The 24,398-nt window shown below is 47.3% G+C and overlaps 2 protein-coding genes across 7 annotated transcripts; one reads left to right on the top strand and one right to left on the bottom strand.

Annotated features, from left to right (window-relative positions):
* Positions 1-134: 134 nt before the first annotated feature.
* Positions 135-8,061, bottom strand: Pck2 (phosphoenolpyruvate carboxykinase 2, mitochondrial). 3 transcript variants are annotated; one of them, XM_003474454.5, is made up of 10 exons: positions 7,884-8,061; positions 5,579-5,824; positions 5,127-5,311; positions 4,837-5,040; positions 4,300-4,487; positions 3,845-4,007; positions 3,402-3,620; positions 1,387-1,524; positions 1,002-1,097; positions 135-757 (listed from the first exon to the last, which is right to left on the bottom strand). In XM_003474454.5, the coding sequence occupies exons 1-10, from the start codon at positions 7,910-7,912 to the stop codon at positions 303-305; spliced, it is 1,923 nt and encodes a 640-aa protein (XP_003474502.1). In that variant the 5' UTR covers positions 7,913-8,061; the 3' UTR covers positions 135-302. The 3 variants fall into 3 exon arrangements, with proteins under 3 accessions (XP_003474502.1, XP_013013208.1, XP_023422685.1); XM_013157754.3 differs by lacking the exon at positions 7,884-8,061 and adding an exon at positions 7,469-7,658; XM_023566917.2 differs by lacking the exon at positions 7,884-8,061 and adding an exon at positions 7,462-7,618.
* Positions 7,565-23,768, top strand: Nrl (neural retina leucine zipper). 4 transcript variants are annotated; one of them, XM_023566857.2, is made up of 4 exons: positions 7,565-7,703; positions 10,271-10,351; positions 21,247-21,654; positions 22,415-23,768. In XM_023566857.2, the coding sequence occupies exons 3-4, from the start codon at positions 21,274-21,276 to the stop codon at positions 22,745-22,747; spliced, it is 714 nt and encodes a 237-aa protein (XP_023422625.1). In that variant the 5' UTR covers positions 7,565-7,703; positions 10,271-10,351; positions 21,247-21,273; the 3' UTR covers positions 22,748-23,768.
* The last annotated feature ends 630 nt before the right edge of the window (positions 23,769-24,398 follow it).

The following is a 24,398-nucleotide window of genomic DNA, read 5'->3' on the forward strand; positions in this document are numbered from 1 at the left end:
CCACCTTTCTAAGGCTTCACGATACAGAGAAGATCATGCCTTCTACCAGTAATTCTTACTTATGTAACCCAGTGGTGGGACAGGTTTATAGGGAAGTCTATGAAAAAAGGTGGGAAATGAAAACAGCACAAATGTTATATAAAATAAGTGAGCATCTCTTTTTAGTCAGTGTGTAGGAAGGATCTGTGGCCTGATCTTAGGGTACAGAGATGTTAATGTGAAATCACTCATGTTTTCTGCAAGGCTGGGGGCTCTCTATTCTAGTTGTAGATGTTGCCTTGCTAGACTGGAGCATAACAAGATCACATTCTGTGCACACGTCCCTCCAGGGCCTCCAGCTCAGCCAGCACCTCCTTGGGCAGATCCTGGTTGACCTGCTCTGTCAGGTAGCTCCGGATGTCACGAACCTCCTGTTCCCAGAAGTCCTTGGGGAGTGAGAACAGCTGTGTGGTATCTATGGCTCCAAGGCCACTGAGATCCAGGGCTCCTTCCTTTGGTACCAGCCCAATGGGTGTCTCTTGGGCACTGTCCTCCCCCTCTAACCGCCGACAGATCCAATCCAGCACCCGAGCGTTCTCCCCAAAGCCTGGCCACAGGAAGCGGCCTGCTTCATCACGTCGGAACCAGTTAACGTGGAAGATACGGGGTAACCGGACCCCCCTGCGTCCCTCCATGCCCAGCCAGTGTTCTAGGTAGTGTCCAAAGTTGTAGCCAAAAAAGGGCCGCATGGCAAATGGGTCATGCATGATGATCTTCCCTAGGGCAGAGAGGAAGATAGGTAAGGAATTTTCTTCCTTAGAAGGGAGGAGCACCCTGCATCCTGTTGAATAAAGTTATAAAGGGTTCCCAGTTCTGGAATAGCCTCAGGAAAAGTGAAGAGAATGGGGGGCGGGTACAAGTGGGAAGAAGAGAGGCCACTGGAGACAATAGGGGCAAAGGGTGGCAAGAAGGTCTGTCTCAGAAAGGGAGTGAGGAGGTGCCATGGGAAGCCATGTGCTCACCTTTGTGCTCAGCTGCAGCAGTAGACTCAGAGCGCATGGCACTCCCTACAAATACTCCGTGACGCCAGTTGAAGGCCTCATACACCAGAGGCACTCCTAGAACAACCAGTGAACAAGGTCACAGGCAGCCCTTTTCGCCAAACCCTCACCCCGTCCTTTCTGATGATCTTAACGCTTGGATCTCTTTTTCCTAACACGTTAGCTATCCCAGCAGACCCCGTACCTCTCCAAATTCTGCTCTCAACAGGCTAGAACTCTGGAGACAGACAGCTGCAACTGGAAATCCAGGCTGAGGCTCCCTGAGTTTTAAGTACAACAGACTGCTGGGCCCTAATATAGCACGAGGCCTTTTACCAACAGGGCGTGGAGCCCACGTGTTGTTTACCTTTGGGTCTGCGGCCTCCAAAGATGATAGCATCAATGGGAACACCTTCTGGGGCCTCCCAGGCCGGGTCCATGATGGGGCACTGGCGAGCCGGGGCACAAAAGCGAGAGTTGGGATGTGCACAGGGCTCCTTGTCACCTGGCAAAGGAAACACAAACACTGTCACTTCAAAGGTGATGTCTACTCCCAATGCTCACGCGCATTACATTCTTGCACAATTTCTTTTGTGCAATTGCCTCATCAGTTACCTATAACCTCATGTGATGAGGAATAGGGAGAGGGGATCCAGAACATTGCCACCAAAAGGTCAGGTTATTTATCCATAATGGTGCTGCCAGAGAAGAATGAGAGAATTGGGTTTGGCAAAGTACTAATATTTATGCCAAGCTACAGGCACTTGGCATAGGTAGGACCCATGGAAATGGTTTTAGACAATAGATGGTTACAATAAATTTTGCTAGAATTTATTTATTTACAGTTATTCCCCAAACTTAAAGCAAAAACTGAGACTGTCAGGTCAGTATTTCAGATAGTTGGCTTTCCATCAGCAAGTCAGAGAAGATAGAATCTCCTGAGCTACTAAAATGCAAACAACAATTGATTTGAAAACTAACAGAATCTCAGGGGCCGGGTATATAGCTTAGCAGTACAGAGCCTCCTTGGCAAACACAAGGTTGTAAATTCAATTTCCTGTACCACCCTTTGCCACAAAGAAGCCTAAAAGAATCTGCCAGCATGGTGCCACATGCCTTTAATCGCAGTACTCAGGAGGCTGAGGCAGGAGGGTCACCAAGGCCAGCTTGGGCTATAAGACTCTATCTCAAAAAACAAAACAAAATAAAAACAAAAAACCCCAAACAAACAAACTACCAAACTTTTTATGATTCCCCTGGTCAGGCCTAGACCCTTGAGTGGTGGAGCTTGAGGAACCCAGACTGAGCAGGTATGACCTGAGGAGCCCAGGTCATATGGCATCTTTGGGTGCTCTGAAGAGGGTAGAGATTAAGTCAGTGGAACCCATGTGAGGCACCACTGAGAGGAGCCTGAAAGATCATAATACCTTTTCTACTAGAGATTGCTAGTCAGACCTGGGGAGTGAGGAATCCATGGAACCAATACTCCTACCCCCTGCCCTTTCCTGTCCCTGCCTCTCTTGTCAGATAAGAGCTAGCCTTCATTAGCAACCAGTGTGGGACCCTAACACAGGGTCTTTATCATTCTGAGAACTAAAGCTGGGCATAAGACGCCCTAGTTATACCCCTGAATTCAGAGATAATGAAAGGGTTGGGGAACTACCCTGTGGGGGAAGATTAAGGTTTCTTGGACTTCTCAGTTGGGTGGGTAAGCTGGGGGGTGCTTAATGATGGTGTTACAGAAAATGAAATGTGATAAGATGAGGGTGACTGTTAGGGCCAGCCTGGCAAACTGAAATGAGGCTTCAGCAACCACAAGGCCACCCTTCCTGCTGTTCTGTTTTTCACTTCAGAGTCTCTTTGCTCTCTAACTGCGATTGTGGAAGACATGGAAAGCCAAAGGTCCAGAGTACAGGACTGGGGGAGGCGTGGGGCCCAAGGCACCCAGTTAATGACAGAATTGAGAAACTAGCTTCTGGGAAAGACTAAAGTGCTGGTCTGATTTAGCATGAAAGAAGCATTAGGGAGTATGTGTTGGAGGAACAGGGGAAGGGTGAAGGTAACTTACCGGCCTCTAGACAGTGGCTATTATGCCGGGGAGGTGGCAGCCAAGTAGCAGGAGGGAAGTTGAGCAGAGGAGCAGGTTTCCTCTTTTCCTAATGAGTCCAACTCTATGAACTGTCTTTGAGCCTAATTCCTTCTGGAACAATTTTCAAAACAATCCTTCTTCCTCTCACTCTTGGGGCACAAACTGAGATTTTGCCCGAAGTTGAAAACTACTTATAATTTCCTTTCAATATAATTTGCCTTTCAGGAGATGACCAGATCTAGCAGGCTTTTCCATCATTAAGGTGTTGAGCCCTGAAGTCCCAACCCACGTACCAGGTTTCCAAGGTTTTCCCAGCCAGGAGGTTACAGTGATGCCGGGTAGAAGAGGCTGGTCGATGCCCTCCCAATATACACCGCCATCACTGGTCTCAGCGACGTTGGTAAACAGTGTGTTACTCTGCACTGTGGCCATGGCATTGGGATTGGTGGTTGCAGAGGTGCCAGGAGCCACCCCAAAGAACCCATTCTCAGGGTTGATGGCCCGCAGTCGACCTGTCAGGAGGAGAAGCGAATGAAAAGAAAGGGCCAACCAGGAAAAGGCTTAATAGGGTCCTAGCCTACCCGTCCTTGCCCTGAGCTCTACCTCAGATCTGATGGGGAAAGGCTCTGTCTGGCAGGGCTGTTTAGAAAAAGGTTCCCAACTACAAAGCTCACTATAAATGTCATAAGGATTCGGTAAGAGCTAGAAGTGATAGTGTGACTGGAGGGTCCCTCACCGTCACTGTCAAACCTCATCCAGGCGATATCATCCCCCACACACTCCACTTTCCAGCCTGGCAGTGCGGGCCGCATCATGGCCAGATTTGTCTTGCCACAGGCACTGGGAAAGGCAGCTGCCACATAGTGCTTCTTCCCTGCAGGGTTGGTGACACCCAGGATCTGTATGTTGGGGACAAAGAGAACAGGAGGTCACTGAAGGTTAGGATGTGCTATGTGTAAAGAAGGACAGTTAGGGATTCACATGGGGTGCCACTGTTTATTCATGAAGCAGATGAACTGCTTTGCCACCAGGCCCAAGTTAGCAACATTTAGCAGCATGGGGCAAAAAGTCAGTTTCTGGGAGGGTCCCTGACCAGCAGTATGGCATCTGGCAGGAAGGAGGCAAAGGTGAGGCAATTGGCCACCCCTGACCCACCCTCCACAGCTGCCCAGTTCCTCCCCAGGCCCTCACCAGCATGTGCTCCGCCAGCCAGCCCTCATCTCTGGCCAGGCGAGAGGCGATGCGCAGGGCAAAGCACTTCTTGCCCAGCAAGGAGTTGCCACCATAGCCGCTGCCGAAGGAGACGATCTCCCGCTGGTCAGGCACATGGCCAATCAGGGTTTTCTCTGGGTTGCAAGGCCACTGGCTCACGGGTTCCCCTGGGGACAATGGGGTCATGCTGGCAGTGGCATCAGGAACTGGGGTGTCAGGGGCCAACGGGATCAAGGATTGGCAGAAGAGATACTTGGGAGCAGTGGCAGTTGGCAGAAGTGGCTAAAGCACTCCTCTGCCTTTTGATACCAGTTAGCTCCCATGCCTCTATTAGACACAAAGACTGACTTTTCTCAGTCTTGCGCAAACTGTTCTCCAAACATGCTCACTCTCAGCCCACAGTACTTCCTGGGATTTGGGCTTCAGCTTTCACAGGATACAGGCTCATAGCATCTGTACAATTTGCAGTTCCCTCTGAGTGCAAGAAGGCTTCTCAGTCCTCCCCTGGGCACTCACCTTGCCCAGTCAGAGGCTGGCCAACAGAGTGAAGGCACTTGACAAAGTCCCCATCTCCCAGGGCCTGAAGCACAGGCGTCCCCAGCCGAGTCATAATACGCATGCTTGCTACCACGTAGGCTGAGTCAGTGAGCTGTACTCCGATGCGGGACAGTGGTGAGCCCACAGGACCCATGCTGAATGGGAGCACGTACATGGTGCGGCCTGAGGAGCAAAGTGTCACCCAAATGAAGGGCTCCAAAAGGGTCATACCTTCAGTGCCCCTGCCCCTGCATCCCTGCCCTGGTTACCCCGCATGCAGCCTGGGAACCTCTCATCCATAGCTCGCTGGAACTCAGCTGGGGACATCCAGTTTCCCAGCTGTCCACGGGCCCCCCCAGCTGGCAGGGGCACCGTGTCCCGCTGAGAAGGAGTGACAATCACTGTCTTGCTCTCTACTCGTGCCACGTCCTGGGGGTCTGTGCGGGCCAGCCAGCTGGAGGAGAGGGGATTGTCAAAAAGATGGTAGCCAGCAGGTCTCTTTCATCCCCAGGCCCACTTTTTAAAGTTCATTTTTAATTCTAGTTATTCTGTTTATATCATATCAGCTTCATTTAACATGAAAATCTCAGTTCCTGAAAGCTTCCATTCTTACTCATTCCACTAGGATGGTCTAGTTAAATATGAGTCCATCTTGGTAACCCCAAAAACGTCCTCTTTCCAAACTGTGCACATCTGGTAGATGGCTGGGCTCAGGGCTTACCAGTTATCATACTTGGGGAGCTTTCGAATGAGACCTTGCTGTTCTAGCAGGGTCAGGGTGGCAGTGTTCTCAGCCTCAGTCCCGTCACAGATATGGATGGCCTCTGGCTGGCAGAGGTGGGCACTGCGCTCCACAAAGTCCCGAACTCCAGCAGGCAGCTGGCCCAGATCTCCACTGAGTACACGCAGGGTCTGGATGCTGCGGCATGATGACCAGCACCAGGGGTTCAAACCCTGCCAGCTAAGCCTGGAGAAAAGAAACAAACAGGGAGGCGATTAGGCAGTTGCTATCATGGAGCACAGACAAATGATGGTGGTAGTGTGAACAGGATGCCTGAGCTTCTTCGGAAAGTGCTAAAGCATGTCCAGGTACAGGTACTGTTAGAGCAGGGTGGAGTTGGTGCGTGGGATGGGATCAGGGTGCATGCATCCTGTGGTCTTTTGGGACTTAATGAGGGTGTCCTGGTCAGCAAGAGTCAAATGAGCATAATGGGGCCCATCTGGCTGTGGAAGTATACATATAGGCACATTGATATTTTTGCAAGTGAAATCCATGCCTATATTTCACTATGCCTGGTGTGTTTAGATGAACATATACTCTTGGGCTCAAGTGTCAAGAAACTGCTTGGTTTTAAAAGCTTCGTGCATTTGCTATTTAAAGCCTCATTTGTGTTTTTTCTATTCACAAGTACAGTTTTATACATTAAAAGGGCAGCTGTTTTTATTTTCTCTTCTGGTATGAATGCTGTAGGTCTGCGAAAGCCTCAATAGTGCTCATCCAGTGCCAACTTTCTAGATTAGGGCTCTTGCACAAAGATGGGGCTGGATGTTGGGGTTCCAGGCACTAGATCTGCTACTACTCGCATGGGTCAGGGCTTGCATAAAAATTTTTCTCTAGGTAGATGCTTTTGAACTCTGTGAAAGGGCAGTAGGGAATGAATATTACTGGCAGGATTCATGCCTTGATTCCTAGCAGGAAAGGGTCCCCATACTGTCTGTTTTGTCTCTTGGACAGAGTGGCAGGGTCTGCTCTGATTGGCCTGGACCCAGGGTAGAATGACCCAGAGAGGCCAAAGACCAAAAGAGATTAATTACCCTTCTCATATGCCACAGCATTACCCCTCCGAAGCCCAGATAGCAGGGCGGGGGAGCATATGTTTGCCATGGCTTGCTTTCTTTTTTAATGTATGTATTGCAGAAGTAAGCAGCCACAGTTTGCTTTCTTATACCCCACATGGCTAGAGAGCTTTGGGTGTCGTTGGTAGGGTGGAACATCAGACTAGAAAAAGCCCAGACTCAGAGGCCATAAATCTGGGGAAGGGAGACCATGGATGTGAGTGCTTGGGCCTCTCTGGGGTGAGACCCGAGGTAGTTTCCAAGATCAGAACAGGATAGATGCCCAGTGTGGCCCAGAGGCAGGGAAGAAGGGCTCCTGGGATTTGAGTCTGTTCTTATCGGGAGAGTTTTCCCTAGGTCTAGTTTCAAAGGCACAGTCTTGAGGGCTGTGTCCAGAGCTTGGATCACTGCTAAGTCCCCACACCCACCTTTAGTAGCCCAGGTAGAATTTTCTTTCTATCCTTTAGAGACCACTCACGTAGTCTGGCCAAATAGAACAGGCTGTGGGACAGAGATCAGGTCAAGACACTGGAATAAAAGCTGCGGGAGGGGGGCGACAGACCAGAGGAGGCTGTAGGCGAGGACTGACAGGTAGGCCAAGTCTGGAGATTCGGGAGGAAGCAGAGGAAGAAGTCAGCCACATATAAATGGAAAGCAACGGTTTCCTACTCCCATCTAACTCCCTCTCCCCTGGCCTCTGGGTCCCTCAGGCTGCGCTGGGCTCGTTGCCAGGTTCCAGTTGGGGTTAGGCCGAGAAAGGATGTTTACCTTTTACCTTGTGTAAGGATCTCTGAGCTTAGAGCCCCAGGGGAGCATGACCCATGGGTTCTGGGCCCAACGGCTTTTCATGGCAACCCAGGGGGGAGGCTAAGACCGCGTCAGGGGTCTGAAAGCCTCAGGTCCGGGAAGAAGAGACGGATGTGAGGAGACTCAGGCCGGCCGGCGGGCGAGCGCGAAGGTGGAGGAAGTCCTGAGAGCCGCACACAGCGCGGCGCGAGCAGACAGGCGAGGTAGGAGGGGGAGGAGCGGGCGGCAAAGAGGAGACCTTGTGCTACGTGCACGGTCCGTGAGGTCCGGATGGGCACGATCGCCCGTCTCTCTCCTCTTAGGATGGGAAACCAGGCAGAGCCAGCCCCGAGGGCGCACGCACGGCGGAAAGAGCGGGGGGCCCCGTGTTGGGGGTCACTCACCGCAGGCCGGGGCGGTACACAGCAGCCATGGCACCTGAGTGGGGGCTGCGGGGCGGCCACGGGAACCGAGCAGTGAGCAGAGTCGGGAGGTAAGGAAGGCGGGGGAGCCGAGCCTGGGCTGGAGGCGCTTAAAAAGCAGGCTGGCAGGCAGGCTCGGGGGCGGAACCCCGCGGAGTCGTCTCCGCCCGTCCCGGGCGCCACACCCCTGCTCTGCACCGCCCCGCCCCAGAGCTTCTGCCTAACCCCCAAACTCATTGGAGGCAAAGGGTACGCTCCCGGGCTCGCCCAGGCGGCGGCCGGCCCGCTGCGGGCCCGCCCTCAGCTCCGCCACGCTGCCATGCACATGATGTAACTTTGAGGACTCTTGCTCCGGGAGATAGCGACGGAGAGTCACAGAGCGGCAAAGCAGCTGAAAATGAAGGGTGAGGCCAGCGGCTGGAGCCCTAGTGGTTTTAAGCTTGGGGGATGAACACTGCCTTTTTAGTTCTCAGGAACTGGGCCCTCCCAACCTCAGGCCGTGCTGTTCTCCCACATCCCGACTCTGGGATCCTCTTAGTCTTCAATTCCGAAAAACCCTTGTCTCTCTCTCTCTCTCTCTCTTTTTTTTGGCTAGAATTACTTTCTGCCTTTCTATGAAATGATGCGGGTCTCTCCACCCCAGGGACTCTTTTGGTCTTCTAATCTGGACATTTTCTCTACACTCTCCAGAGGAACTCTGCCCCCACCCAGCCACTACCATAAAATCCTTGAATTTCTCAAGCTGCTTCTCCATTTTGACACTTGTCTCAACTTGAGGCCGCTGGTTATCTACCATTCCAAATATCTCAGGACCTCAAACTCTGCATATTCGTAGGGGTGGGCATCCGCTTAGCATTTTCTGTCCCTTCTGGTAGCATGACCCTGATTTCTTTCTTTTCTTTTTTTTTTTTTTTTTTTTTTTTTTTTTTTTTTTTTTTTTTGGTCTTTTTCTTTTTTTTATCGGTACCGGGGATCAAACTCACGATTGCTTGCTTGCAAGGCAGGTGCTTATGCCGCTGAGCTAAATCCCCAGCCCCATGACCCTGATTTCTTCCAGGGAGCTATTACCTCTGTCTGGGTAGTCAGGTCAGTCTGGCCTCTTCTTGGAGTAGGCTACAGCTTGACCAGGCTGTGTTCTTTGCTGTGGTCACAGCAATCAGGAATGTTCAGATATGGACATGAGGGCCCAGTTTGAGACTTTTCCATAAACTCTGGAAATGAGTCTTCTGAGGGTGTGGTTAAGCTGATAGACCATAATAAGCTTGGCTCTGCAAATCAGGAACCTGGCTGAGACAGCAGGAGGAAGCAGAGCAAAGGAATGGAGCATAATGGATTCCTGATTTAAGTTATGGGAATGAATAAATTTACTCTCTAACGCAAGCTAATTGTAAGTGGATTTCTGCCACTCACAACAGAAATAACCTAGGGGGCTGGGTTATTGCTCAGAGGCACAGCTCCTGCCTGGCAAGCATAAGGTTCTGAGTTCAAGTCTCCATATCAAAAATAAATAAATGCATAAGAAATCATCTTGGTTCGCAAATATGTCTGAGTCCTATCCTGGAACAAAGTGACTAAAAGAGAGCTGGCCACTGGCCATGGGCTTGCGTCTGGTCCCCAACTCTTCTCACTCAGAGTCTACTCTGCACTTTATTCTTTCATACATTTGTATCTCTCCTCACTAGTTCCTGTATCCAAACTTTGTTCCATTCTGCTGCCTCTTGGCCACTTTCTGGGCCTAAGGGTATATATGCTGTTGGCGGCATGGTGAACCTTCTATCATCTTGTTCATCATCCTGCACCTGCTTCTATGATTTGTGACTCCCTACCTCTGTGAATGATACCACCATCTAGTCATCTGCCCAGAAGGAATGGGAATATCTATTTATCTGTCATTTTGTTTTTTGAGACAGGCTCTCACTATGTAGTTCAGGCTGTTTTTGAACTCAATGTGCAGCCCAGGCTGGCCTCAGTCTCAGGGGGATCCTCATGTCTCAGCCTCCTGAGTGTTGTTGGGATTATAGGCATGTACTACACGCCCAGCTATAACTCTATTATTTTCTTATCAGAGGTCAGAACCTTTGGCTTTGTTGTTTACAATGATCTCTCAAATCTGGGTCTGACCCCAATGCTTATTGCCTTAGCCCAGAGTTTATCTCTCACCTGAATGCAATTAATGGCTTCTAAGACACTTCTTGTACCATGTATCTCCTGTCTGTCTACAAAGCTACCTCCCTTCTGTGCTATAAAAGTTCAATTTGGATAAAAGAGAGAGAGAGATAATATTTATGGCTTAAGCAGTAGGTATTAAGCTGTATAATAGCAGCTGAATGTACATGATCTCATTCTGTTTCACAATAACTCTTTTATAGGTATGGACACCGAAGCTTTGAGAAGTTCAATTATTTGCTCAAAGTTACAGATCTGGTGGTCAGGTCACATGGAATCTGAATGTAAGTCTTCCTGACCTTTTACTCTACCAGCACCCTTCCCCCACAAATCTATATTCTACCTTTATCATTTTAAAAATTTAGATCATACAACTGGAGTTAATATTTTATTTATTTATTTATTTTTTGAGGTAGGGTCTCACAATGTACTCTAATTCACAATGTAGCTCAGGCTGGTTTTGAAGTTGCAGTGATCCTCCTGCCTCAGCCTCTGAAGCCTTTCCTAACATGTGGAATTTGCTATTCTTTATAATCTGACTTCTGTTTATCCAGCATTACCATTTTTATCTCCTATCTGTCTTTTTTTCTTTTACATTGAGAGGACCCACATTTTAGTTGTTTTTATCCTACCTCTTAGCAGTTATGTGAACTAAAATAGTTACTTAGTAAATGTTAGTAGAATGAAAAACTAATGACCCCATGTTTCTGAATCCTTCTTCCCACCATTACTTTCTTCTTTGGCTTTAGAGAGACTGAGCAGGGTACCCCTGTGAGACTTTCCCTACACTGATGATTTCCCCTTATCTGCCACCCTGTTCAGTTGTTCAGTTCTTTCCCTACTCCCCAGTCAGATGCAGTAGCTGGACCAGCGTCTGGGGAGTGCCACCAGGGGGCGGGTGTGACCAGCCTTGCCTTGGTCTGTGGTTTCTCTTGTTTTTGGGTTCATTCCTTCGTGTTTCACAGACCTCTGCAATGGATATGCTGGTGCACTGGCCAGATCCCACTGTAGAATGTGGTCCTTACTGTCTCTGCAGCTGATTATTGGCTGAGCCCAGTAGCTGCTTATCTGGGAGGGGATACATTTCAAAACCCCCAGTGGATGCCTGAAACCATAGTTAATGCTTAACCATGTATACCTGGAGATAATCAATATATGAATATATATATTTTTCCTAAACATACATACCTATGATGAAGTTGAGTTTATAAATAGGCACAGAAGGAAAATAATAACAACAGAATAATTATAATAATATATCACAATAAAAGTTATGTGAATGTGGTCTCTGTTCCTCAAAATATCTCATTCCTCTCTCTCTGTCTCTCTCTTTCTTTCTCTCTTCCTTTCTTCTTCCTTCTCTTCTTTTTTTTTCCAGTAATGAAGATTGGTAGGCAAGTGCTTTGCCATGGAGCTCTATCTCCAATCCCTTAGCCTTCTTAAGATGATGTGAAATGATAGATGCTTACTTGATAAGGTGAAGTGAGGCACTGTGATGGATACATTATTAAGCTGCTGTTGGTCTGAGGACATGTTAGAAGTAGGATCATCTGACAGCATCATTACTCCTATTTTTTTTTTTTTGAGACAAGATCTTGCAATGCAGTTCAGGCTGGGCTTGAACCCACTATATAGTTCAGGTTGACCTTGAACTTTGGCAATCCTCCTGCCTCATCCTCTTAAGTGCTGTGATTATACGTGTGTGCCATCATACGTGGTTTAACATCACTACCCTTGTACTTGTGGCCAGTATTAAGTGAAATAGGGTTACATGAATGCAAGAAGTGTGATGCCACGATATTCATCTGATAATGGAGACAGGTGCTAAGTAACTAGTGGGCAGGTACATACATAGTCTGGATTCACTGGACTAGGGGATGATTCATGTCCTGGGTTGAACAAGGTGAGAAGGTGTGAAATTTCATCCTACTATTCAGAACAGCATGCAATTTAAAACACATGAATTATTTTTGGCATTCACCATTTAATATTTTTAGGTCATAGTTGGTCACAGATAACTGAAGCCACAAAAGGTGGAACTCCAGATAAGAGAGAACTGTCATTTCTCCTTGACCATTGCCTATGGCTCAAATGAATGGAATGTACTGTTCCGTTCCCATGGGCATGTGTGTCTAACTGGCTGGTATAGGAGTACAAAGGTACAAAGGTACTCCTATACCCTTTGCCTAAATTTGGCACAACTCTGAATGTCCATCCCAGTATTCCTATGAAATCAACTGATTGGGATTTTAATGCACTCCAAATCTCCCCTCTTTATCCAGTCCTGCTTCTCTCTTTGTTTAAAAGTCCTTTCCAATAAGCCAGTGTACACAAGTTGGCATGGGCAGATGATAGGGCCACATATTTGTGCACAGAGCTAACCAAGATGATGTCAGGGTTAGGAAAAGATGTCTCAGCTGAGGGTCAGTGGTCAGAAGCTGCCTCTCCTCACAGCATCATATTCTGGTGCATGTGTGAATTTTTTACATCCCCAAACTCAACCCCCAAACTGACTCTGATTCCACTCACCCTCCCAAGTGCAAAGTGCTGAAAATGATCATTTTAAATACAAATCTAAACACATCATATCTTTCCTGGCACACTGAAGTAGAACATTACTGATGTACTTTTTACCTTTTTTGGCACTGGGACTCAAACTCATGGCCTTGCGTTTGCCAGGCAGGTGCTGTACCACTGAGCTACATCCTCAGTCTTTTTTTCTTTTTCTTTGGAGGCAAGGCCTAACTATGTAGATCAGGTTGACCTTGAACTCACTATTTTATATGTAGCCTATACTATCCTCAAACTCATAGCAATCCTCCTACCTCAGCATCTGCGTGTTAGGACTACAGGTGTGTACCACCATACCCAGCCTCACTGATTTTGGGATAAAGCCCTAATCCTTGGCATGGTCCACTAGGTTTGACATGATCCACCAGGTTTGGCATGGTCTGACTCCTGCTGACTGCTCCAACCTCATCTGTCAGCATTTTCCCCACCTTACTTGCTTTCTACTTTCTGGCTTCCTTTTTTTGTTTGTTTGTTTTTAGGTTCCATGAACATGTATGCTTCTTTCCTGCCTCTGGTCCTGATTACTCTATTTCCCCGAAAATAAGATTGTGTCTTATATTAATTTTTACTCCAAAAGACTTAATAGATTTATATTTAAGAGATGTCTTATTTTCTCATGTACCACAATCTACATTTATTCACATACAGCAGTCTACATTTATTCATGCACAAAAATCTACATTTATTCAAATACATGCCATCTTCTTCTGGAACACTGTCATAACTCTCTAAACTCTGAGTTCTAGCCTAACTTTTTTGTGACTCCGTTTCCTGTAGAACCATTGGGTCAGTCTCATATGTCCAGCAATAGAACTTTCCTTAAATGAGCACTTCTTATCCATGGAGTCTGCTTATAGTGCATTAGTAACACAGCTGTAAATAATTTTTTTTTTTTTGTATTTTTACTGGTACCAGGGATCGAACTCATGACCATAGGCTTGCAAGGCAGGCGCTTATGCTGCTGAGCTAAATCCCCAGCCCCTAATAATTTATTTTTGTACCAGGGGTTAAACTTAGGACTTTGCACTTGCTAGGCAGGTGTTTATGCCCCTGAGCTATATCCCCAGCCAGTAAAAGATTTTTGTCCTATGAATTCTTCATCTAAGTCACAACCTCTTGCACATAGGCTTCACAAAGTTTCCATTAAATCAAGTGTTAACTGGAGACTTATGACACAGGAGTGTCTTAACTTATGACAGTTAAGAATCATGATCCAGGGGCTGGGGATTTAGCTCAGTGGCATAAGCACCTGCCTTGCAAGCAGGCAGTCATGAGTTTGATCCCTGGTACCGATAAAAAAGAAAAAGACAAAAAAAAAAAAAAAAAAAAAAGCATGATCCAAACTTGAAAAAAGAAATCAAAGAAGATATCAGAAAATGGAAAGGTAACCCTTGCTCATAGATAGGAAGAACCAACATAGTGAAAATGGTCATACTCCCAAAATTGTTGTACAGATTTAATGCAATTCCAATCAGAATACCATTAGCATACCTCACACAATTAGAGAAAATAGTACTAAAATTTATTTTGGAAATAGAAGAGACCTAAAATAGCAAAAGCAGTTCTGAGCAACAAAAGCAAGTCAGGGGGCATCACAGTTCCTGACTTGAAATTATACTACAAAGCTACTGTGATAAAATCAGCATGGTATTGACAAAAAAGCAGACTCGAGGATCAGTGGAACAGAAATGCAACTCCTAACAAACTCAGCACCTTATCTTTGACAAAGGAGCCAAACATGTACACTGGAAGAAAGATAGCCTTTTAAAATAAGTAATATTGGACAAATGGACTTTCCATACGCCAAAGACTAAAACCAGACCCATGTTTATCACCACACATTAAACTAAAGTCAAAATGGATTGAAGACCTAAATATTAAAACAGAGATACTAAATCTACTGGAAAAGAAAATAAGTAGAAAACTTGAAGACATATGTGTAGGCAGGTACTTCATGAACAAAACCTAGACTGCACAGGAAACACTACAAAGAGTAAACAAATGTGATGTAACCCTATTAAAAAGCTTTTTTTTTGGTCTCTTTCCTTTTTATCAGTACCAGGGAATGAACTCACGACTGCCTGCTTGCAAGGCAGGCGCTTATGCCGCTGAGCTAAATCCCCAGCCCTTATTAAAAAGCTTTTGCACAGCAAGAGAGATCACCAACCAAGTGAAGAGACAACCCATAGAGTGGAAAATAATTATAGCCAGCTATTCTTCAGGCAAAGAACTTTTATCTAAAATATAGAAAGGATTGGAAAGAACCATATTCCCCAAATTCAAAGACCCAGTCCAAAAATGGGCATCTGAAATGAATACACACTTCTCAGATGAAGAAATACAAACTGCAAATAACTGCCTGAAGAAATATTCAGCATCACTGGCCATTCAAGAGATGCAAATTAAAACAACACTGAGTTTCCATCTCCAGAAAAAATGGCTATCATCAAGAAATCAACCAATAACAGATGCTGGTGGGGCTATGGGAGGAAAAGGAACCCTTCTCCACTATTAGTGGGAGTGTAGACTGGTACAACCATTGTGGAAATTGGCCTGGATATTCCTCAAGAAACTAGGATTAGAGATCTCTTTTGAGCCAGCTATTCCCCTTCTGGGTATCTTCTCAGAAGAATTAAAAACATCACTCACGTTTATGGTAGCTACAACTTGGAAACAACCCAAATGCCCATTAACTGAGGAATGGATAAAAAAGATGTGGTATTTTTATACAATGGATAATTACTCAGCCATAAAGAAGGATAAACTTGACGCTTTTATAGCTAAATGGATGCAACTTGAGGCCAGATTCATAAGTGAAATAAATCAGACTTGCATGTGTAAACATCATATTGTCTTCCCAGTGTGAGAAACTGAAAGAGTAAATAAGATACAACAGGTACACTAGATATTGTGAAATGGGAGGAAACTGTTCAAAAGGAAAGAGAAACTGGGATGGGACAAAGGAGAAAAGAAAGAAGGCAACAGGAAAAAAAATATATATATACACAAGACAGTTAAGATAGTATACTGCTGATTTAGTTAATCAAAAAAAAAGTTTATGCTTATATTGTTTGATCAGGTTTTCATGCCTATATCTTGTAATCTGAGCAACTACTTTGAAGATAACAATATGCAATGTATTAACCATTGTTACTTTCCTATTACCTTGTTTTGAAATTTTGTATCATTGTTTTTTCCTCTTTAAAAAAAATAATAATGGTCCTTGCAAAAGCAACAAAAAATTTTGGCACCAAAATTCAGAAAATATTAGTTTATTTTATATGAGTGCATGAAATACATCTTTTACAACAAATGATGCATTGAATTCTGAAGATTCATATTATGAAGATTCAAGATACAACCACATCTGTTCATTGTTGTGTGCACAAGTTATTTGTGCATTGTCTCTGTACTCTGGTAATTTGTCTGTTTACATAGAGATTTTTTTTTGTTTGTTTACATAGAGATTTACCTCTCATCCAAAGGTACCTACTAGGATATTTATAAATATTTAATTATAATTTATGTTACAATTTAAGTATTAATATCAATAATATTGTTTATAGTTAACTATATGTAGCATTATTATTTTGTAATTTTTTTTATTGGTACCAGGGATCGAACTCACAAATGAGTACTTGCAAGGCAGAAGCTTACGCTGCTGAGCTAAATCCCCAGCCCCTATTTTATAATTTAATATGTCCATTGTGTATTGCAATGGACATATTAAATGCATCCATCTGACTGACAGTATTAACTGGGGCTTATTTTAGTGGTAGGGCTTATGTTGGAAGCATCCTGAAAAAATCATACTAGGACTTGTTTTCCAGTTAAGTCTTATTTTCAGGGAAATGTGGTATAATGGTCCTCCTCCATTCTAGAATCCCTACCTTGTGCATGGTCACTTTTTATTTACCTGACTTGTTTCAGTTTATTGTGACTTCCTTTGACAACCTGTCCCTGAAACACTACACTCTGTGGCCCAGCTCCTTGTATTAGAAGATGAAGTCTTCATGATGTAAAATCTCAGAGCACCTTGTCCTTCTGTTTCATAGCACTCATTTCAGTTAAAAGGATTTGTTTGTGCCTAGAGTTCCAGCTCCTTAGAAAGCTGAGGCAGGATGATTGCTTGAGCCCAGGAGTTTGTGGCCAGCCTGACAATCTGTCTGTTGCCTTTTCTTCTATCACTTTTGTTCCTCTAGGCTCTTGTTTCTATACACCTTTCCTGTTGGTCTTCACTCCCTTCTTGGACCTCTCCTGGAAGCCTATCTGTCTTTCAGTTCTCCATGGCCCTTTGCTTATCTCTTCTGTCTGCTGGTGTCCTCTGTCTCTTTCAGGGTGATCCCTGTGGGGCGCCTGACTTGTTCTGTCCTCTATCTGAGAACTGCACATATCTCTTCCTTGTCCAGTCTGCTCGGCTCTCTGTCCTGTCATTCTTGGTGTTCACTCTGGCTTCATCTTTTTCATCCCTATTTCTCTGTTCTCAGATTTCCTCCAGCCTTTCAGTCCCATGATCTGTTTTTCATCCTCCAAGCAACCGCCCCCACCCCAACCTTGGTGATGGGCTCTGCTTCCTCATCCCCACAGGCTGGCACAGCCTCTCCTCTTGTGCCTTTGGTCTCCTCCACTCTAGTCTGAGTCCAGCCCTCAGTCCCCCAGCTCCTTTCTCTGGTTACCAGTGCCTCGTCTGAATTCTAAACGGCTCAGCTCTCCTGAGCTTGTTTAGTCTGACTCTGTTAGCCCCTTAGCAGCTTAGCCCTTCCACCTCTCCTTGAGCCCTCCAGTAAACAAGAGGCTCAGGGCAGATCTGACAGCTGCTGGGTGGGGGCGAGTGTCTGGCCAGGCCAGAGCAGGCATGAAAAGGAGCTGCTTCTACATCTATTCCTTTGTTCAGGGGAATTTTAGGATTTCTTTCCTGGGTGTCCATCTTACAGCCATTGTCTATCGACATGTGTATGGGGTTCCCTGTCTCCATGATCCCTATTTTCCATTTTGTGGCTGGTTCCCAAGCCTTGATTTTTGGCCTTTTCTGAGAAAACAGCCCTAGATCCAGGCAGTCACACAGAGATGCCTTTCTATGTGAATGATGAAGGCGGACTCTGCTCCATCAAATGGAAGTGCAGGTGTGGAAAGAGAGGGATGTTGTCTGATGTAGATCTTCTCATATGTGTTAGAAAGTGTGTGCTTGGATCTTTAACATCCCTCAAAGGTTTGTGTGCTAAAGACTTAGTCCCTTTTTTTCAAATCCATTTTATTCATAGATTAAAAAAAAGAAGAAGAAAAAAATGTAAAGACTTAGTCCCTCACTCTGCATTGTTAGGAAGTGGTGGACACTTTAGGAGTTGGGAGATCTTGTCACTGGGGACATTCCCATGAAGGGGACAGTGGGATGCCAGCCTCCTCCTCTTCTTTTTTATCTCAGTCATGAGGTGATCAGCTTTACTCCAGCACATGCCCCCTGTCCATGGACCCACATAGATCATGTGATCATGGACTGGAGTGTTGAAAACTAGGAGCTGAACTGAAATTTTTCTGGGTTTATTATCTCAGGTATTTGTTATAGTAATGAAAAGCTGACTAATACAGTATGATAGGAGAGACTACACACAAACACACACAGTCATTCACACACATATGATATACCACAGGAAGTTAGGCATCTATGATTTAGTAGTTCTCAAATTTTAGTGTTTGTCAGAATTGCTGGCAGGACCTATTAAAATGCAGTTTCTATATCTCACCTCTAGAATTTCTGATACAATAGGTGTTAGGTAAAGCCAAAGAATTTCTGTCTCTACGCTAACAGGGAATGCTGGTGCTGTTGGTCTGAGGACAACATTATGAGAACCACTGTCTTAAATAATCTGCATCTACCAGCTTTTCCCTTAAATCTAAGGCTTGCAACAGGTGAAGTTTTATAACTGAGGATCACTGGGGCTGAGTGCCCAGTCTCTCTCTAAATTGGGAAGGGGGACCTGTTAGCCCAATGAGAGTGTCTGAGTGTCCTCAGAAGGTAGGGAGAAGCCTTTAACCCCTGGAGTTCTATTCTAGTACAGACTTTATTTAAACAGCTTCGGACAGGTTTAAATGTCTCCTTGGCTAATTCCTAGTATCCCTGTTCCAACTCCTGCTGGGGGATGATAGCTCTTAGAGGTGTTAGGAGATTAGGCTGGAAATATAGGTCACTCCCCAGCCATCTGGGAACTACAATGAGTGAGAGATGAAGAGAGAGGGCTAGAGATACAGGGAAAAGGTGAGACAAAGCAGAGGGCTTGTGAGGGCAACCATGAAAGTGTATCTGATGGGCTTGTGCTGATTAGATTTCAGTGTCCTTTGGTGGCCCAGAAGGAAGGAGAAGATTCCCATTTTTCTCCTAGTTCTTCTCCCAAGCTGGGCTGTCTTTCTAGGGCTGGGGTTTTAGAAGTGGGAGAGGTGAGGATTGGATGGGCAAGTCCTGGAGATTCCCCATGAGGAAAGTTGCCTATCTTTCTGTTGTGATGGTTGTAAGTGGTATAAGGCCAATCCGGGTGAAGATGGGGCAGAGGGCAAAAATGTGAAGAGGAAAGCTACTTGAAAAGAAGAAATAGAACCAAACAGGCTCGGTGAGAGTGGGTTAGGTAAGAGTGGGCTAGGAAGAGCTTGTATTTCTTGCAAACACCAAAGAGAAGTACAAAGCTTTGTGGGGTTGGGGGCCAAGAGCTTGTCTGGCTTTCATTCCCAGTCCCAGGGTTTTAGTGGTTGAGAGCTGAGGGTTGTGTCCACAGGGAGGAGTGGTGGTTGGAATCAGTGTGGCTGTGTATCGGAGAACCAAACACATATGATTTGAACCATCAGTGAGGAGCTTTGTTGGGGAAGATGCCCCCTTTTGAGGACAGAAATGCTTGTCCTCTTCTTCCTGTCCATCATTCCCAGCCCCCCTGGCTAATGAGATATGCAAATTATCTCCTGACCTCATTGGCTGAGGCCTGAGGAAAGAGATGAGCTCAGAAAGCTGGTGCCTTAAGAGTGCCCTTTGGGCTCTGTGCCCACAGCCCCCTGGTTATGAGCAGAGTAGTACCAGGCCCTGCTTGCTTCATGGGGCTTCCAGACTCTGGAGACGCTGTGCCTGTCTGGCTCTGACCCTGACCACATCATCTCTGCTGTCCCTAAAGTGAGTATGTCTGCATGCCAGGCTTCTCACCTATCACTCCTCTCACCACTGCTGTCTTCTAGCATCCTCACATTTCTGCACTCTCTGCTCTCACTCTGGCTGTTATCACACCAGAAAGATAAACAATCTTTCCCACTTACCTCTTCTTTGCAAGTCTGGTTCTCTCTGGATACCTCTGTCATCGTGGCATGGCTTCCTTCCTGCTGAGGAAGGATTCCTTCAATTGTTTTTGTTTCCAACCCATCTGTCCTCTAAAGGGTGAGGAGCTCCAGGAGGGGGGAGCTGAGACAGGAAGAGAGAGGAATGTGCTTCCTTCAACCTTTCTGGGAGAGCCTGGGCGAGTCTGAGATGTGGCTGAAAAGAGGACTACCTAGGCTAGGGCATCAAGAGGGAGCCAAAGGCTAAGCCCTGGGGATGGACACACCTTGTTCTGACCCTGCTAGCGGGTGGAGGTGTGGGAATGGGAAGCTGGATTGGATAGAGTTGGGACTTTTAGGTTGGAAAAAATCTCTGAGGCCACCTAGCCAGAAGAACATGTGCTCCACAGTTGGTAATGTAGTGGAGAGTGTTCCTTGGTGTCAGGTTTGAGACACCCCACGTTGAATGTGAACAGAAGGTTCAACTGAGTATAAATCTCTAGTTACTTTTTAGAAGTGATGTTTTGTAGAACACTGGGAGATGTTACATAGTCTAACTGCTTCACTGAATGGAAGGGGAAGTGGTTAGAAAGATGAAAGTGGTCTGCTTGAGTTTACACAATTCAGCATGTTCTAAACTGAAAGGGACAATTAATCTTGGTGAGTTCTTGTAGAAACAAGTCTTGAGGACAGATGGCAGCCACTAGTCCTGATCTTTCTAGAACTGGCTCCAGGACTCCTCCTCCCCGCTAGAAAGTCTCTTGCTCTTGTAAAAGAGACTCATTGATTGATTAATCCATAGAACAAATGTGCACTGAGGGTCTTTTATATTTAAGGCACTGTCCTGAGTGCTTGGAGACACGGTGCCATTATATCTTAAATCCACAGCATACATGCCTTCCCACCACCGTAAAATACATACAGATTCAGTCACAGTTAATTAAGCATAATTTTTTTAATTGCTTGGAAGTGGAATGGTGTCCCTTGGGATGGCAGAGCCTCTCAGCACGTCTCAGCACCGGGGGTTGGGAGCACTGCCACATTACTCTTGTTTTTCATAGATCCCAGGGGCACCCTTGGGGCAAGGGGTTGTGCTACCCTCTTCCTCCCTTAACCCTTCAGCTTCTTGTCTCCTGGCATCAGGACCCTTTGCCACCTGCAAGGCTGCCCCACTTGGAGGTGACTGGGTGGTGAACAGGGCTGCACCACTACTCTGCTTTCCCAGAGCTGTGACTCCAAGACATCTGGGCTTTGGGCTCTGAGATTGGTGAAGGGACGACAGGCCACCTCTGTGGCTACAGATTTGTTCTCTGTTTTGCAGGTACATCTCTCCCAGTACAGCCCCAAAATGGCGCTGCCCCCGAGCCCTCTGGCCATGGAATATGTTAATGACTTTGATTTGATGAAGTTTGAGGTAAAGCAGGAACCCTCCGAGGGGCGATCCGGCCCTCCCACAGCCTCACTGGGCTCCACACCTTACAGCTCAGTGCCTCCTTCACCCACCTTCAGTGAGCCGGGCATAGTGGGGGCCACCGAGGGTGCGAGGCCAGGCTTGGAGGAGCTGTACTGGTTGGCTACCCTGCAACAGCAGCTAGGGGCTGGGGAGTCACTGGGGCTGAGTCCCGATGAGGCGGTGGAGCTGCTGCAAGGTCAAGGCTCAGTCCCTATGGAGGGACCCCACAGCTACTACCCAGGGAACCCAGAGGAGACAGGAGCCCAGCATGCCCAGGTGAGTGACCAAGCAACTGGTCTGGGGGAGGCATGTTGGACAGAGAGAGAAAGGAGAGTTCCTGGAGAAGATTGTGGTCTGGGAAAAGAGGGCAAGAGCAGAGAAGGGCCTTTGAAAGAAATCAGAGATAACATTTTTTTCGCTCCAAAACGGAGATGACTAAGCTGAATCATAAAGAAGAGGAAGAAAAATAAGATTAGAAGAGGACTCAAAAGGAAAGGGTTGAGAATTACAGAGCGATTAGGAGGAAGTAAATAGGTACGTGGTGCGTGGAATGGAGCGGGGTGGAAGCTGTGGTTGAGGTTGGCCTTTTCCAAGCGCCCAACCTTCTCAGGAAGGATTGGGACTCATCCTATTAATTACAGACACAGACTGGGGCGTTGAGGACATTAGGATGTAATCCAAATCCTTTGAGGGTCACAGGGTTGCAGCCCCTGGGACTGGAGGGGCGGCGCGATGGGGCGGGTCTGTCTGGGTGCGGGTTCCGGGACTTGGAGGGCAAAGCGGTCCAGGTGTGCCATTGGCTCGCCTGCCAATGGAAGGAAGGTCTCACCGATGGGCGTGCCCAAGGGGGCGCGAGCGGTGTGGGGAGACCTGGAGTGGGGTCGCAAGGGCAACAGATTGAGTTACAGCACTGGGCGTTCGGGTAAAAGTGAGGGCCAGGTGCGGGGCGGAGCCTTCCCGAGAGCCGGCCTAGCCTGGCCTCGGGACCTCGGCGTTGACTGCTGGCTGATCCAGTGCCTGTACTGCACCTCCGCAGATGGCCGAGCGGTTTTCAGACGCGGCGCTGGTATCGATGTCTGTGCGGGAGCTCAACCGGCAGCTGCGGGGCTGCGGGCGAGACGAGGCGCTGCGGCTGAAGCAGAGGCGCCGCACGCTGAAGAACCGCGGTTACGCGCAGGCCTGTCGCTCCAAGCGGCTGCAGCAGCGGCGCGGGCTGGAGGCCGAGCGTGCCCGCCTGGCCGCACAGTTGGATGCGCTGCGGGCCGAGGTAGCTCGCCTGGCTCGTGAGCGCGATCTCTACAAGGCTCGCTGTGATCGGCTGACCTCGAGCGGTCCGGGGTCGGGGGATCACACCCATCTCTTTCTCTAAGTTTCTGGGGTAGGGGGCGTGGGGTGTGGAAGTGGTTGAGAGTAGGAGTCGGCTGCACGGCTCACTTCTGGCCCCATCTGCCCCTCAGTATGATCACACAAATATCCCTAAACTTCCGGAACCCTCAAGATGCTGACCATTTTCTGGAAGAGGGGTCCCTTCTCTTGCAGACCTTGCACAGATAACCACCTATGGAACCCTCCAGGGGCCAGGGCTCTGCAGGCACGAAGGGTGGCGATGTGGACGACAGCCTCATGGCACAGTGAATGGGAGGGAAGGGACTGGTGCTGCTCTTCTCTCAGTTTAGTTCTTAATTAAAGGTTTTCAATTCCAGTGCATTAAGGGTGTAATTAGCAATGAGCTGTATTTTTCCCTCCATGGTTTGTAACCTCCGTAGCAAGACAAAACACTTAGGAATGCTACCCACGATGCATTTTCCTACTCAATCCACTGGTCTTCAGGGCCAGCAGCAGCATAGGTCTGAGGAGTGAGCCCCAGGTGTGGGGTGATGTCAGCTAGGAGTCAAGCCTTGGCACTGTCCCGAATCTGCCACGGGATCCCACTGTCACCTTGAGCAAATCAATTGCTCTCTGGCCTCAGTTACTTCATCTAATCCTCATTTGGGTTGGATGACTTCTGACACCTTTTCAGTTCTGGCATCTCCCCAGTGTGTGAGTTCCAATGATCACCCAAGACAAACCTCATCAAAGGGACGTCCTGTCCTGCTCCAGTTTCTTGGCCACAGCCGCAGCTGTGAATAAACATCCCAGGGGACCAGCATTCCCCTGCAGTCACACACAATGGGTCTGTGCAGTTCCCCCTAGGCTACCTCAGGCTTCAGCCCTGCAAGCGGGTACCCCTGCTACCTCCTGTCTCCGAGGGCTTCAGTAAGACTTCGGAGGATGACAGGAGCTGAGTGCAGCTTTTGTCAATTAAATTTGAAATCCAGGCAGAACTCTAATGCTATTGGCTAAATGTTCTTGCAATTTTAAAAAAAAGTCCATTTTCTATCCCTGCTTCAGACTGCTGTTTTGTATTTCTGTGTGTAGGGGAGGGGATATTCACTTGGTATGGTCTCAGTTCTGGATGGCCAATGAAAATGGGGTGGAGGGGAGTGGGGATTGGTCCAGATAGAGCCTCTCCTCTCCATTACTAGCACAAAACCCAAGAGCAGGAGCAAGGCCTGCCTGTGGCTATCACGGTCTCACTGTTGCCATGGTAACCCAGCCCACCAGTTCAGCAGCAGAAGGGGAGGGCAGGTGGGGTCTCTGGGCAGAGCAGAGGCGTACCTCACCAGCCACTGCTGTCCATCCTTTAAGGGACATAATAAATGAGAGAAATGGTGGGGCATGGGGGAAGTGGCTCACATATGTCTCTCTTCCTTTCTGCCCCTTCTATCCGCCTCCTTCCCAGCTGTCTCTTCTCTTCCCATCACAGTTCTGTTCCCTTCTCCTCTCTCCTCTAGTCCAGCTCATCCCTCCTCCACTCAGGAGCCTGCAACAGGAATCCTCTCAAAGTGAAGGGTTGGGACAGAGAGGGTCCCTTCAGGAGTACAGCTCTTCCATTCCTCTGTATTTCACAGGTATCTTTGCCCACTCTTGAGAGCTTCAGTCCAGAACCTTTGCTTTTCTTGTAAGCCTACCTGCATGGC

The sequence above is a fragment of the Cavia porcellus genome, unplaced genomic scaffold (genome assembly GCF_034190915.1).
Source record: "Cavia porcellus strain 051 isolate PalLab524CR breed Dunkin Hartley unplaced genomic scaffold, mCavPor4.1 scaffold_26, whole genome shotgun sequence".
Classification (NCBI taxonomy): domain Eukaryota; kingdom Metazoa; phylum Chordata; class Mammalia; order Rodentia; family Caviidae; genus Cavia; species Cavia porcellus.

What these genes read in the sequence shown, in the direction of transcription:
- Pck2 (XM_013157754.3), bottom strand. Translation starts at nt 7,542, where the DNA reads ATGAAAAGCCGTTGGGCCCAGAACCCATGGGTCATGCTCCCCTGGGGC. An exon ending in CTCAGAGATCCTTACACAAG is followed by an intron (nt 5,825 to 7,468) that starts GTAAAAGGTAAA and finishes TCTTTTCTCCAG; the next exon opens with GCTTAGCTGGCAGGGTTTGA. An exon ending in CTCCCCAAGTATGATAACTG is followed by an intron (nt 5,312 to 5,578) that starts GTAAGCCCTGAG and finishes CCTCTCCTCCAG; the next exon opens with CTGGCTGGCCCGCACAGACC.
- Nrl (XM_023566857.2), top strand. Translation starts at nt 21,274, where the DNA reads ATGGCGCTGCCCCCGAGCCCTCTGGCCATGGAATATGTTAATGACTTT. An exon ending in CAGGAGCCCAGCATGCCCAG is followed by an intron (nt 21,655 to 22,414) that starts GTGAGTGACCAA and finishes GCACCTCCGCAG; the next exon opens with ATGGCCGAGCGGTTTTCAGA.